Source organism: Oryzias latipes, chromosome 1 (assembly GCF_053564925.1).
Source record: "Oryzias latipes strain Hd-rR chromosome 1, Olatipes_Hd-rR_3.1".
Taxonomy (NCBI): Eukaryota; Metazoa; Chordata; class Actinopteri; order Beloniformes; family Adrianichthyidae; genus Oryzias; species Oryzias latipes.
This window is the reverse complement of record NC_136237.1, coordinates 3,920,601-3,934,135: the sequence shown is the minus strand read 5'-3', so window position 1 is coordinate 3,934,135 and position 13,535 is coordinate 3,920,601. Positions and strand designations below refer to the sequence as shown.

Genomic DNA, 13,535 nt, shown 5'->3' with positions numbered 1-13,535 from the left:
TCAAGGTTGGACGTGTTGTGTGTTCAGAGATGCTCTTCTGTAGACCTCGGTTGAAACCAGTGGTTCTTTAAGTTCCTGTTGCCTTTTTATCAGCTGGAACCAGTCTGTGCAAAGCTGACATGAAAAGCATTTTCTCTCCGTGCCAGATTCAGCTGATTTGCATTGATCGCCTAAATGATCAAAGATTTACTGTATGTCAAAGAGCGTGTGTTATTTAGATGTTGTCTGCAACATCTCCAGTAAAAGAGTTAAAAGCTTAAAAGAGATGCTATAAAGAATGTGTAAGATGTCAATAACTGTAAAAGTCTGTGGATTTTGAATAAGTACCAGTCAGGGAGAGAACCAATATTTTCAAGTGGTTGTTCTTAAAAGTTACTGGTTATTTTTTGTCTTTGTAACTTTCTTTTTTAATAAATTATGTAACAGAAATATTCCTTTACTGGCCTTTATTTTTAACTTTTCTCTTTACCTGAGAGTAACTTACCTGTTATAGAGGAGGATATCTGGAACCCAAACCATGTTGGAAGGGAAACGGAGGTTCTGAACACCTGGGTAGCTCTCTGGGCTCCATGACAGGTAGATGTCTGTCCAGTACTAAAAACGACATTATAGAGAGAGCACACACACAAATTTCCTCAGATCACACCTGGACTATCAAGAGTCATTGAACTGTTGCACAGACACTGTTTTTCTACATAACACCATCAAATGTTTTGCCGTAGGAACTCCTGCTTTTCTTCTTTTTTCAGAAGTCCTGAGAGCAAAGTGTCATAAGTCAGACATGTTCCCCCGACACACACTGTTAGCCGTTGGCTGCTACACTCTTTCTCCCGCTCTGATAATGAATGTTGGCAGTGAAACTTTGCCAAGCCAACAGCTGCTGGCCCAACTCAGAGAGCACGGACCCACTGGGCAAAGTGCAAGCCTGGTCCAACATCAAAGCACTTAAAAGCACCATGTAACTGTGCTGATTCTGTGCCACCAAAGAAGGACTATTTGGGATCTGTTGAGACCAATGAGTAATTTACTTTTACTGGCTTCTGTGTATCTTGTCTTCTGGGCTGTAGAAGTCAATGTAAGCATAGCACATGTTTGCTGTTGGCATTTTTTTATAAAGATGAATCTTTCTTTAGATGTTTGGTCCCCCTGAAGTGTTGTCAAAAGTATTGGGCTCAAAGAAGGTTTACAGCAGTAGTCCCCAACCTTTTTAACACTACGGACTGGTATGACGTCACATAACGTTTTCACGGACCGGTCTTTCAAATTTAGGCTAATGAGTAATATAGCAACACTACAACGAAGGGGGAAGAGAGATGTGACAAAACAAACTATGAGCTTTTATTTTGACATGCATGACATTGTACATCGCACAGGTGTCATCATCCTCTCCCCTTCCCACACTCATGGTGCAAAAAAGAAGTGCTGTCTATTAAATGGCTCCTCTTCTGTCTCCTGGCTGGGCGTTTTCCCCTTGGCAAAGAAACTTTCCAAAGATGTTTGTTTTTTACTCATTTTGCTCCTTGGTTTTATTTTAGCGGTAACCTATCACGTAACCGAGAAGAGCACCTTGACCTGCGTCTAGAATGACATAGTAATGATTTAAGTAATTTTCTTTTTCTTGTGCTTTATTGATACTTCAAGATTCTTAATCCTGTCTGATATAAGTTATGAACCGGATATTGATAAATCATGTAATAAAATGGTTACGGTAGAACAGGGGTGGGATTATATAAGTTCACGTCCTTCCACTCCCTTTCAAGCAATATTTATTAATATGTCTAATTATCCTAAGTTTTATTAGTTACTGTATGAATGTATAACTGATGATTGTATTGTTTTTATGTATTATTTCTATTTGATTGCTTGAAATATACCATTTCAAATAAAATAAAAACATAGACGGATGTAACAGACAATTGGGCAATTTTTCAAAATAAAACATCTTTCAGATTCTGAAATAATAAGACGGAAGTAGTGTAAGTTATTTATTCTTTCTCTGCGGCCCGGTACCAAGTGACCCATGGACCGGTACCGGTCCACGACCCAGGGGTTGGGGAACACTGGTTTACAGCAGTGTTATTGTTGTTCTGCAGTGCATGTTTTTTCTCGTCCTTTTCCAGTTTCCTACTAACTACATGATGAGCCACAACCTTAATTGAGTCATGTAAGGCATTTGCTTGTTTCTATGTTGTTCTGCATCCCCAATGTTCTTGTAGTCCATACAGTATAGTTTGTAGGGAAGATTCCCCACTGTTCTGAGTTTTCTCCATTTGTGAAGACTGGTCTGTGGGTGACTGTAACCCTTCAGTTATTATCAGCAAATGTCAAAATTGTCAAATTTTGCCATTTGCCATGGAATGGCCACCAAAGAGTAGGTTCTGTGGTCATCTCAAAATAAGTTCAAAATTACCTCTTGATATCCACAGCATGTGCGTTTTCATTAGTGGAGTTCTATTTTTTCACCAAGCTCTAAGTATGTTCAAATCTCTAAGCATGTGGCGGACACAAAACTTTTGCTCTAAGGCGCAGCAGGAATTGCAAAAACAGTCTTGCAAGACATAAAACAGTGTAACACAAATAAATGAAGTCGATTTGGACTCGTATTTGTTTCTTTCAGAGGTTCTGTCCATGTGAGCTGAAACTGCCCACTTATGTCTCCACTAATGTGAATAATGATTCAATCCTTACATTTGTCATCTTGGAGCTTCTGCAGTCTCCTTCTTCCTTTTATGCTCTTGGGCTGCCGAATCTCAGCTAGAAACCAACATAACTAATCACATCTTCTCTTTTAATGTGTCAGACACAGATGAGCAGATCACAATACTACATAAGGTAACGTGTCTGAGAATAGGTTGATACTTACATAACTGAAATTCTGAGAACATGACTAATTGGAATTACGGTGGCCTGATTTTAGGACGGTGTGAAACACGCTCTTCAAATTCCAGCTTAGCTACAGTTCAAACAAATGGGGAAGTTTTTAAAAATGTTGGCCAAAGTGGCCACAAATGAATTTTGTGGTCAACATTTAACAGAAAGGGGGCTTTGGATTTCTTCCACAGTCATAGTGGTTTTGCTTGCAGCAGACAGAACCCACATACTTCAATTCAATTCAATTCAATTTTATTTATATAGCCCAAATTCACAACAACAGTCGTCTCGATGGGCTTCGTATTGGTAATTGAAAAAGTTACCTATCTATCTTCACCATCTGAAGATTATCTGCTTGTTTCTGTGGATCATCAAGATTAATAACAGCAGTATTCCTAAAAATGACAAATCACAGTTCTTTTCATTTGATATCAATATTTTCAATCCACTCTAGATTAAATCAGTGTCCAGGATCAAGGCTGGCATAAATCTCCAACACTGCTTTTATGGAGTCAGGACACTTTCTGGCGATGTCGTGTGTAAATGTGACACGCATGTGGTGCTTCTTAAGTCACCTTCAAAACCTGCTGCGTCTGCAGAGCCTCACAAGTCGTTGCCTCAGAGCGGAGGCGAGTATTAAAGAGGCGGCCTGCTGAATAATTGATGCCTTCTTAACCTGTAAGCAAGTCAGCAGTCCACTCAACCTTACTGGGACCTCGTTATCCCCCTCCCCCCGAACAAAGATGCTGTGATCATTAGACTGTTGATCAGATTCAAACAGGATTTCACTCAAGCTGGGGAGCACTATGATTCACACTGTACATTATTTTAACTGCAAAGCAAAGTCAAAATGCTTGTATCCTGATAAATGGGGTATTGAGATTCCCACTCTCATCATCTTTTGATCTATTTTCACGGCGTTCCTAGTTCTCTTTTAATTATGACTATGCTGTTTTTAAACTAAAAAAACTGTCGTTTTGTAGGACAGTTTCTGCAGAGCGGCAGGAGTTCATTTGAAATTTGGCTCTCAGTTGTGGGTAGGACTGTTTCTGCAGAGCAACTCCGCCCCACTTCCCCTCCCCGTTGCTGAGAGCTATCTGTTCAGTCTTTCTTCTGCCAGGGGGGGTGGAGTGGGGCACCATATTTTCTACTTCATAAATAGGATCTTTGTCAGGTGCCATTATTTCATCTGCGATTCACCGTCAATGAATGGTCTATTTTCAAACTTATGTCATATATAGGGCACACCAAGTTGATTGATTCCAAGCATTGTAGTCAAAGTAATAAAGAATTTACACATATTTATCAAACTCATTACAGAAATGAGAAAATGCATAGATAAAAAAAATTAAAAATAAATAAAAAAATAAAGAAACTTAAATTACATATGCTTAATTAATAATAGTGATCATTAACTAAAGTCAAGTAGAGCTTGATTTATTGCTTGAAAAGGAGTGGGAAGAAGCGAGATTCGATAACCCCACCCCTACTGAGTTACTTGATCTTATAGTTTTACATGGTTTTTGTAATCCAGTTCTGATCCGATAGATAATTTTCAAATTACAAAATCCAGTGCCTATTAATTATGCCTATTATCTTCAGAAAACATTCATTCATGATTTCATTAAACAGTAACCATTACGGAATAATCATTGATTATTATGAACACACATTATCACATTAAACTAATAATTATTGCTACACATTGGAGATCAAGTAAAGAAAATCAATAGCTTATTGATTGTAAATTAAACATTTCAGTAATCATTATTGCACATTACACTGTGTAATACTCATTGGTTGTAATCAAAAGATCTCTGACTATTTCACAACAAAAAAGTTCATGTATTTGGAATTATTCAAACACCTGTTGATCCTTAACTCCCCTTATCTTTATATCATGAAATCAGAGTTTGTTTAGGTGGACAATGACAGAAAAAAAATTGTTAAACAATTAAAGTAAGTTCAAACTGATTTTAGTCTTTGTACTTCCGTATTGAAGATTGACTGTAGAAAAAAACATCTTTTATAAACATTTTCCATGTGAATTATAGCATAAAGAACACAGAGAGAGACTCACCATCTGCAGCCATGCGTTGGTGATCAACACTTGGTTCTTTTCATCCTAGACAGGAACAAGAGGAAGCACATTAATAAGTGGAGCGGCTTAAGACGGTGAATGACTGATAGGATAGCTGGACAGAGAATAGGAAATTAATCTAGATGGAATTCTGGATGATAAAAAGGAAAGGAAGTAAAATATTTTATAAAATGAAATCTACAGGTGTTCATTATTTCTCATCGTTATCTCTTCCTATCCCTCTTTCTTCCCTCAAAAAAAAAAAGCGTTGCCAGATTGGGGTAATCCCTGCACAATTGGGCGGTTTTGACTCTAAATTTGCGGGCATACGTTGCTTTGGGCAGGCAGACATAATTTGGGCGGGTTTGAGGTCGGTTCAGTGGTTTTTATTTCCTCATTAAAATACGTTTCAACCAGGGACGTGCGGTCGGAGGAGGCAAGTGAGGCAGTGGAACACCTGTCATTGTGCTAGCCATCATAAGCAACTAATTATAAAATAAATGTGTCCTCTAATCTGTTCTTTAATCCCAATTTATTTGTAATTCTAATCTTTTTAATCCTTATTTTTGTTTAAATCTCTATATTTTGTGTTTCCTGTTCAATTACAGAGTAGACTGCGAGGTGAAGCAGTGCAGGACCACACTTAGTTCACGCGTTAAGGTAATGCTTTATTAATGATTTGTTAATTCGTTTATTTTTAATGCATGGTAAACATTTAATTTCCCCGAAAAAACAGAGGGTGAGGAAACAACTCATTTATCAAACAATTTATATGTCACTTTTTGTGATATTATTAATGAAACAATAAACCTTTTTTTTTATTTATAAAAGTAATAAACTTTTTGAGAGGACTTTTACTGTTGGTGTTGCATAAAATAAGGAAGAAAAACAATTAGTTTTTCAAGTAATCTCAGGTGATATTTGATATAGTTTTTAATGTTTTATTAATAGGCTATTTAAATTATTTTATTCACTAGAAAAAGGTTTTTTTGAAGTGCTTACCGTATTTTGTGGACTGTATGCCGCTACTTTTTCCCTTGGTTTTGAACCATGCGGCTTGTACACATTTGTAGATTGACATATTTTGAAACAAGCAAGTAAAAAAAATCTTTTCCCAGAAAAATCACGTCCGCTGACCTGGACAACTCAAAAACCTGCATACTCGAGCCCCGTACTGGTGCAGGTGACCAAGGCAGAAGGCAGTTCACCATTCAGACAAAGACAGACCACAACACCCGTCCACACCTATAAGGGACACTTTTGTGTCACCAATCAACATGTAGAAAGAGGCTGAAGTGCTGACAAACAACCCACACATGCACCAGGAACACATGCAAACTCCACACAGAAAGAACCCAGCTGGGATTTGAACCAGTGACTTTTAACCGTGAAGCCACAGTTATAACCACTCCACGATATAAGATAAATTGTTGGCACAAGCTGGGAATTTTTTTTTTTTTGTATATGAAAATAATGTTATTTTTGGTGACTATTTTTGCACTCTTGCAGGAATTCCCTGCAGCATGGTGTTTGATCCGGAGCTCGTTTGCTTGAGTCCCTGTCAGAGTTGTAAACTCAGTCTCTCTACCTGCCCTACTTCCATGTTTATAGAGTTACCCATGAGCAGATGGGAAACGCGCAAAAAACAAGCAAAGCCAGCTTTACATTATTTACAGCTGTCCAGTAAACATGGGTTCCTATGGATTTGGCAGTTTATTCATTATGCATGTGCTCAACAGCAAACAGTTGAAAGGAACACACAAACAGGAAATGCAGGGAAAGGAGGAGCTAATGACAAACCCAGAAAACGGCACAAATGGAGTTACTCAGGGGAACTTCCAGCTGTGTGTGGGTGGGTGTTGATAAAAGAGTCTTATGTCACTTGAAATTTCAAAACCTTTGTGTCTTCTCCTCTTGACGTGGTGCACATTTAATAGAACAAGCAGCCAACATCATGGGTTCATTTGAACCAGATTGTCTAGTTCATGCATGTACAGGGATGACAGATTTAGTTCTTTGGTTTAGCCAGTGGCAGACTTAGCAGTTTGGGGGCCCCAGGCGAACAATAACATGGGACCCTTTGCAGTGGTAGTAATATTTTTTTAACTATTATTGGTACCGTTAGGGTAAATCGGTCTAAAACTTCATTACTGGTCCACTTTAAGACAACATCAATGTCAAGAATCCAAATATTTTGATAAGAATTTAAAAACTGAAATCACTGTTAAATACTTAACCCTTGTACAATTCTAGGCACTTTAACATTGGGAGTTGGGTCATCTAGACCCACTAGACAGTGCTCTGAACCTTTTTTCTTCAATGATTTGTGATCTTCACTGGTGTCCATGGATTACATCAGGGGTGTCAAACTCATTTTGGTTCGGGGGCCACATTCAGCCCGTCTGATCTCAAGTGGGCCGGACCATAATCTAAAAGCAAAATAACAGCTTTGTTTTAGTTTTGTTTACATTTTGGTCATTAGGGTGTTGCTACTGATTATGCTTATAGCAAGACAACAGCAGTAAGGCTCATAGGGAACCAAAGTGCATCTTACCCAGAAACAGAGCTGTTATGTTTCACTTTTGGCACATGCAGAGATATGCTGTTTCACCTGTTTTGCCTTTCCTTTGCTCCCCCTAGTGGCGGAATTGCGCATTTCGGTTATTTCTTTAAAAAATCATAACTCGCCACAGGAATGGACTAGAAACTTGCTTTCTTTTTTAACCGTCCTTATGATTTTTACTCTTCATGTGTGGGCCCGTGGCGGCCCGTGTGATGCCCCTGGATTACATGAAATCTTTCCACCTTTGTCATGCTAGGAATAACACGTCAATGTATGGGTGGGCTTATCTAAGATAGCACAAGGGTTAAGAAATGTATTTTATAATATTTTTACTTGGAAAAACATTACACTAAATTGACTACTGTAATTTGTTAATCCCTCACCTCCAGAAGGAACAAATGACAATTTTTTGTCTTTTCTTTAATTTGCCAGGTTTTCCTAAAGAAGTAAAAGAAACAGTTTTACAACAGTTTTATTCTGTTCTTTTTTCCTATTTTACCTGTCTTCCAGCACTTTTGGAAGTTTGGCAACAAATGTGTTGCTTTCTCTTTGCCTTTTCCTCTTTTCACAGCCCCTTGGATCTTTTTGCTTCCTTTGACTACTTTAAAAAAATGCTTTGAATCGTCATTTAACCTCTGCCAATGTTGGCAGATAGAGTTATGGTTTTCTAGCCCAAAAGTCATTAAAGACCACCAGACCCAGAAGAAAAACCTCACCCAAAATATCAATTATTGGTAAATTAGCATAAATTGTTCATGTGTTATTTGTTCCTGTTTTGATTGAAAATCCAACTTTAGGCTCTATCATTTTCATAACTCTTTGCATTGCTAAAAAAACTATTTTAATAAATTGGAAAAGCAAAAAAAATATAAATATAAGTCAACACAGAAATCTGCTGCTTGATCATATCAGCTTGGAAAAAATGTCAGCCCAAAGTTCAAGTAACTTCGAAAGAATTCGGTCTCTCTGGTCTCCCATAGCTAACTCCGTGACTTAGGGGGTGGGGGGGGCCTGGTCGTCGCTGCTCCTTGCCCTTCTGCCGTGGGCCGGGGTGGGGGTCGGGGCCTCCGGTGCCTGGCGGGGGTTGTTGGGGGCTCCGTTGGTCGGGGGATCGGGTCCGGCGCCTGGGTGGGGCGGGCTGGGGCGCTGCGTGGTCCTTTGGGCTTGGGTGTGGGGGTGCGTGGTGGGGGGGGTGGGGTGGTGGTCTGGCCTGGCTTGGGGGGGTGGTCCCTTTGCCTGTGCTGGGGGGGGTTGGTGGGGGGCGCTGCTCGGGTGGGGGGGGGGGGGGGGGGGGGGCAGCGGCGCTGGATGGGCTTCCCATCTACGCCTGGGGCTGGGATCGGCCCTTCCCTGGCTCTGGGGCGGGACGGGACAACCCTCTTGGGGCCCCCGGTCGCTCTGGGTGTCCTCCGCTTCGGCTGCGGGGTCTGGGGGGGGGTGGGGTGGGGGGTCTTGTCGGCCCTGACCTGTGGGGGGGCATTTTGGGGGAGGGGGAGGGTCCGCTATTGGTACGGGGCAGGGGGGGTTGACGGGTCGGGGTCTCCACTGAGGCCATCGGCGGTTTCCCCGGCCGGTTGGCTGCCTCGGTCCCGTCGAGGCCTGACCAGAGCTCTTCTAGGGCCGGCGTTTGGGGGTGGGGGCCTGGGCTTGCTCCGGGGGGGGCCGGCGCTTTCTGGCTCCTCTCTCTCTGTGTGGGGGGGGTGGTGCTTGGCCTGGGGTGTCGGCGCCTCCGGGGGTGGGGCCCCTGGGCTGGGTGGGCCTGGCCCCCTCGCTGGGGGGGGGGCGGGGGACGGCTGTTTGACCACCGGGGGACAGTCTATCAGCTGTCCCCAACTTACCCCCTTCCTCATATAACCTCATAATAGGGTGAGGGGGTGGGGGGCTTAGCCTGCGATGAGCCTTGGGGGGGGGTTTACTAGGCAGTGGCCCCCCTCCTATGGTTGCCGTATGGAGTGGGCCCCCCCTCTTTCGGTTTTATTTGCACCTTAGACATGTAGGGCCCTTGGTAGGGGGGGTGCTTGGACATCACTGCCAGCAAGCAGCGGATGTCCTCCTAGCACCCTACCCGCCAATTTTAACCGCACCTTAGACATTTAGGGCCCCTTGGTGGGGAGGGTGAGGGGACGTCACTGTGAGTAATCAGGAGATGTCCCCTTAGTGCCCTACCCGCCAATTTTAACTGCACCCCCCTTAGTACACACACCCCTCCCCCCCTCAATATATACATCCCAACATAAACACACACACATGCACACACACACCATCTCAAACACACATACACGCACACACATTTTGCAAGGAAGGTGGGACCTGGGTCCATCTGTCCCCTGCCTCTTCCCTGGTGGGGGGTGCGGGCCCCCCTTTGCAACGGCGGCCGTGTCCCCGGGGTGCCGGCTTCCTGGGCCCGGCGGTGCTCTCTCCGCGCGGTGGGGGAGTTCACATTACATCTGAGCCGGGGGTGTCTGGTCCCTGGGGGGTGGGTTCTGGTCCTTGCTCCTGAGTGCTGGGCCCCGCCAAATTTCCAACTGTGGCCGAGCCTGGTCGGGCCATATTTATAACACCCCTTGTGGGCCCTCTTTTTTTCCCCGGGGTTCCCCCCTCCTGGGCGGGGGCGGCGGGCCCACTGCCTCGCTCCTCCCTGGACCAACCGTGGGCCGGGCGGATGGCTGCCTGGAGTGCGGAGCGGGTCTCCCTTGGGGGGTCCTGGCTCGTACCTGGGGTTGGGGCGGGGGGATGCCCGGAACTCCTGGGCGGTGGTGGGGTGCTCGTTTGGGGCTGTGGGCGTCCTTCTCCGGTGGGGCTCTGCGTTGGGTTCTCCCGGCGCGGCGGGGGGGCTGCTCTCCTGGTTGGGCTGGGGCGGCGCTCTCTTTCCCTCCGTGCTTCCCTGGCCTCTGGCTCTGGGGGCCTTGCGGCGGCCCTGCTGGCCCTGGCCTGGGTGGCGGGCTTGGTCGCCCGGGCGGCGGTTGTTCCCTGCCGGTTCCCGTGTGGCGTTGGGGGGATTCCGGCTGCCGCTGCTGCTGCGGTGGGGGTCTTGGGGTGGGGATGGCTGGGCACTCTCCCTCCTTCTTTTCACGTTCCACCATCCATTTTAGAAGAACATAAAACCTCACCTGAGCACTGGTGTTAGCTCACCTTTGCACTAATAGCTTGCATGACTGAATGACTGAAATATTTCACACTAGTTGGTTTTAAGGCATAAGTATGCGTGTGAACACAATCGGTTTTGTGTACATGTCGACAGGTGGACATTTTTGCAGCTAGCAGGTGTGTTTATAACATTTGAGTGTGTGTGTGGACGGGCCCCGCCCTTTTTGTACTGCATTTGAACCTTACTATAATGATTAACAACCAGTAAACTTGTTGCTGTATGCTGCTTCATGGTCTTATCCCCCTTCCCCTCCTATTATCACCCCCTACCCCCCCTCTCTCTAACATCCCTCTCTCTTCTTCCCTCCTTTCCTTTTCCGTCCGGTCCAACACCAAAGATTTTCAGACATGATTGAAATTAATAAAGTTTGGCCTCAATTACAAAAGGGGTTTATTCAGACATACCTTTGGTTTGTCAGAAGATTAATAACCTCTCTTGTTAAAGCAAAATATGTCCAACACAAGAGGCCCTCAGCTCTCGTCTGTCTGCCCAGCTGTTGGACAGGACAAGTTAAAAAAAAAAAAAAAAAAAAGAAAATCCAACTTTACCACTTTTTTAAAAACATTACATCCTCGATTTTTGCAATCAGAGAAAAACATGAAATGAACGATCCTAGGAGTATTTCAGGCAGGCAACTCGAGCAGTAGGTTTTCCTGGTTACTCCCCCCCGCGGGCGGTTCAGTCTATTAGCGTTCTACTTAAGTTCCAGGTGCGGTCCCATCCCTTTTCTTCCATTTCCGTGAGCTCTGCGTTCATCACCGGTTCTCCATGCCCGCTGTTCTCCTTCTCGCTTTTCTTAGCGGCATGATGTCTTCCCCCCGTTCTTCTTCAAACTCAATGGTCCCCCTTCTTCTGCTCAGGCAGTGTCGCGGCTCCCGCGTCTTTCGGCGCAGTAGCGCCCGCGTCTCAGGCATGCATCTGCAGGGGGAGAGCCCTGCAGTGTTCGGATCGTAAGTGGCGCTCGATCGGGAGATCAGGGCCTTCCTAAAAGCCGTAAGCACCGGAATCTCTATGTTGAGCGTCCCATGCAGCCGTCTTCCTCTGTGTTTTTACATGTTGAGGCTTTCCCACATTGCGGCTCTTCTTGGTTCTCTGCTCGAACCGGTCATCGGTGACGTGACACCCCGAAGAACCCTGGGAATTGCAGTTCCTGTTCTTGAAAGTAACGATGTGCACCTGGTTCGGATACTGCTGCGTGGCTCTGCGTCATCCAGTTCCCGTTTTGGGGATTGTGGGGGTTTTTCCGTGGTTATTAAGGCTGGGGGTCCTCGCTAGGATGGGTTTTTTATGCTGGCTGAACTCGTCGTGACTTTTGGCGTTTTTTTCTGCTGTTGTTTACCCTTTTGTTAGTTAGGAGCTGGATGTGAATTTGGCCATCATTTTGGTGCTGGCTTTGTTATGGCGGCTCTCTGGTTTTTTTTTTTCATTTTCTGTTAAGGCTACTGTACATTCTATAGTTTAACCAGCCATTGGATTAATCAGTCATTGGACCTGTCCCTCTTCTGTGGACATTTTCTTGTCTTGTCTGCTCCGCCCTACCTCCATGATTATTTCCACCGGACGCAGTGCATGGACGGGAAAGGCTGATATCACAGAGAATTTCGCTGTTCTGCCTCTCCATCCCTCCCAGTGGCATATTTTGGTATTGGGTGGTGCTACGCCTGCATATTAATCGCAAATTTATCGTTATCACCATTTCAAGCTGTGCAATATCCATATCGCAAAAGTCGGCGAAAATCGCAGTAAATGGTAAACCTTAAATGTGATAAAACAATCTCCATGGCAACGTGAACTATTTCATGAATTGAATAAATCACTTTATGCATTTGACTAATCGGATGGAGCCTTTCACGTTGTTGACCAATCGGTTGGAGCTTTTATGTTAGATGTTGCCCTCATAATAAGACAAGGGTGATTTGGAGAATAATTTAAGGTACTTTGACTCTTATTTAAATTAACCTTTGCAGTGAAATGGAAATGTTTTGTTGTTTTTGCTATTTGTTCATTTATTGCAAGTTATATCGTCATCGAAATATTGATCACTAAAATCGCATATCACGAGCAACCTGTCCAGGATGTCCCCTGCTGTCACCCGCAAGTGGCTAGGATAGGCTCCAGCAGTCCAGTGGCCCCGAAAGGGAACGAACAGGTTGGAAGATGAACGACTGTTCTTGTTAAAATAAAATTTATATTAAATAAAACACTTAGAACTAGATAAAATATCATGTGAGATGACTCCAGAAAGTACATTTTGTTTTTCTAATTGTATATTAAAAGGTAAGTAAAAATCTTCCCAAAAACATATGATTCTTATTATGAGTGAGGACCGGTGACGGACATTCTTCGCACATGGGGTGGTGGTGGTTCTCCGTATTCGTAGATTTTGAATTTTTAGTGGTTGTGTCTGGTCCCTAACCCCCGTGAATATGTGTGTAATACTATATATATATATATATATATATATATATATATATATATAAAACGCCCCTCTCACCCTCCGCGGGTGGTTTCTCCTCCAAGCTCGGGTCCTCTACCAGAGGCCTGGGAGCTTGAGGGTCCTGCGCAGTATCTTAGCTGTTCCTAGCACTGCGCTTTTCTGGACTGAGAGGTCTGAGGTCTTTCCAGGTATCTGTTGTAGCCACTCCTCCAGCTTGGGGGTTACTGCCCCAAGTGCCCCAATTACCACAGGCACCACTGTCACCTTCACTTTCCATGCATTCTCCAGTTCTTCTCTGAGTCCCTGGTATTTCTTCAGTTTCTCATGTTCCTTCTTCCTGATGTTCCCATCGCTTGGCACTGCCACATCCACCACAACGGCTTTCCTCTGTTCTTTATCCACCACTACAATGTCTGGTTGGTTCGCCATTACCATC

General features: G+C 44.1%; 2 protein-coding genes across 2 annotated transcripts in view; both read right to left on the bottom strand.

Moving 5' to 3' along the window:
* Positions 1 to 13,535, bottom strand: part of LOC144994858 (uncharacterized) — a 193,931-nt gene that overhangs the window by 53,207 nt on the left and 127,189 nt on the right. The window lies entirely within an intron of this gene.
* LOC101167346 (neuronal acetylcholine receptor subunit alpha-7-like) overlaps positions 1 to 13,535 on the bottom strand; it is a 44,387-nt gene that overhangs the window by 18,447 nt on the left and 12,405 nt on the right. The window contains exons 3-4 of the mRNA XM_004066284.5: positions 4,952 to 4,996; positions 485 to 594 (exon numbers count right to left, since the gene is read on the bottom strand). Coding sequence (XP_004066332.1) covers positions 485 to 594; positions 4,952 to 4,996 — 155 coding nt within the window. The remainder of the gene's footprint in view (positions 1 to 484; positions 595 to 4,951; positions 4,997 to 13,535) is intronic.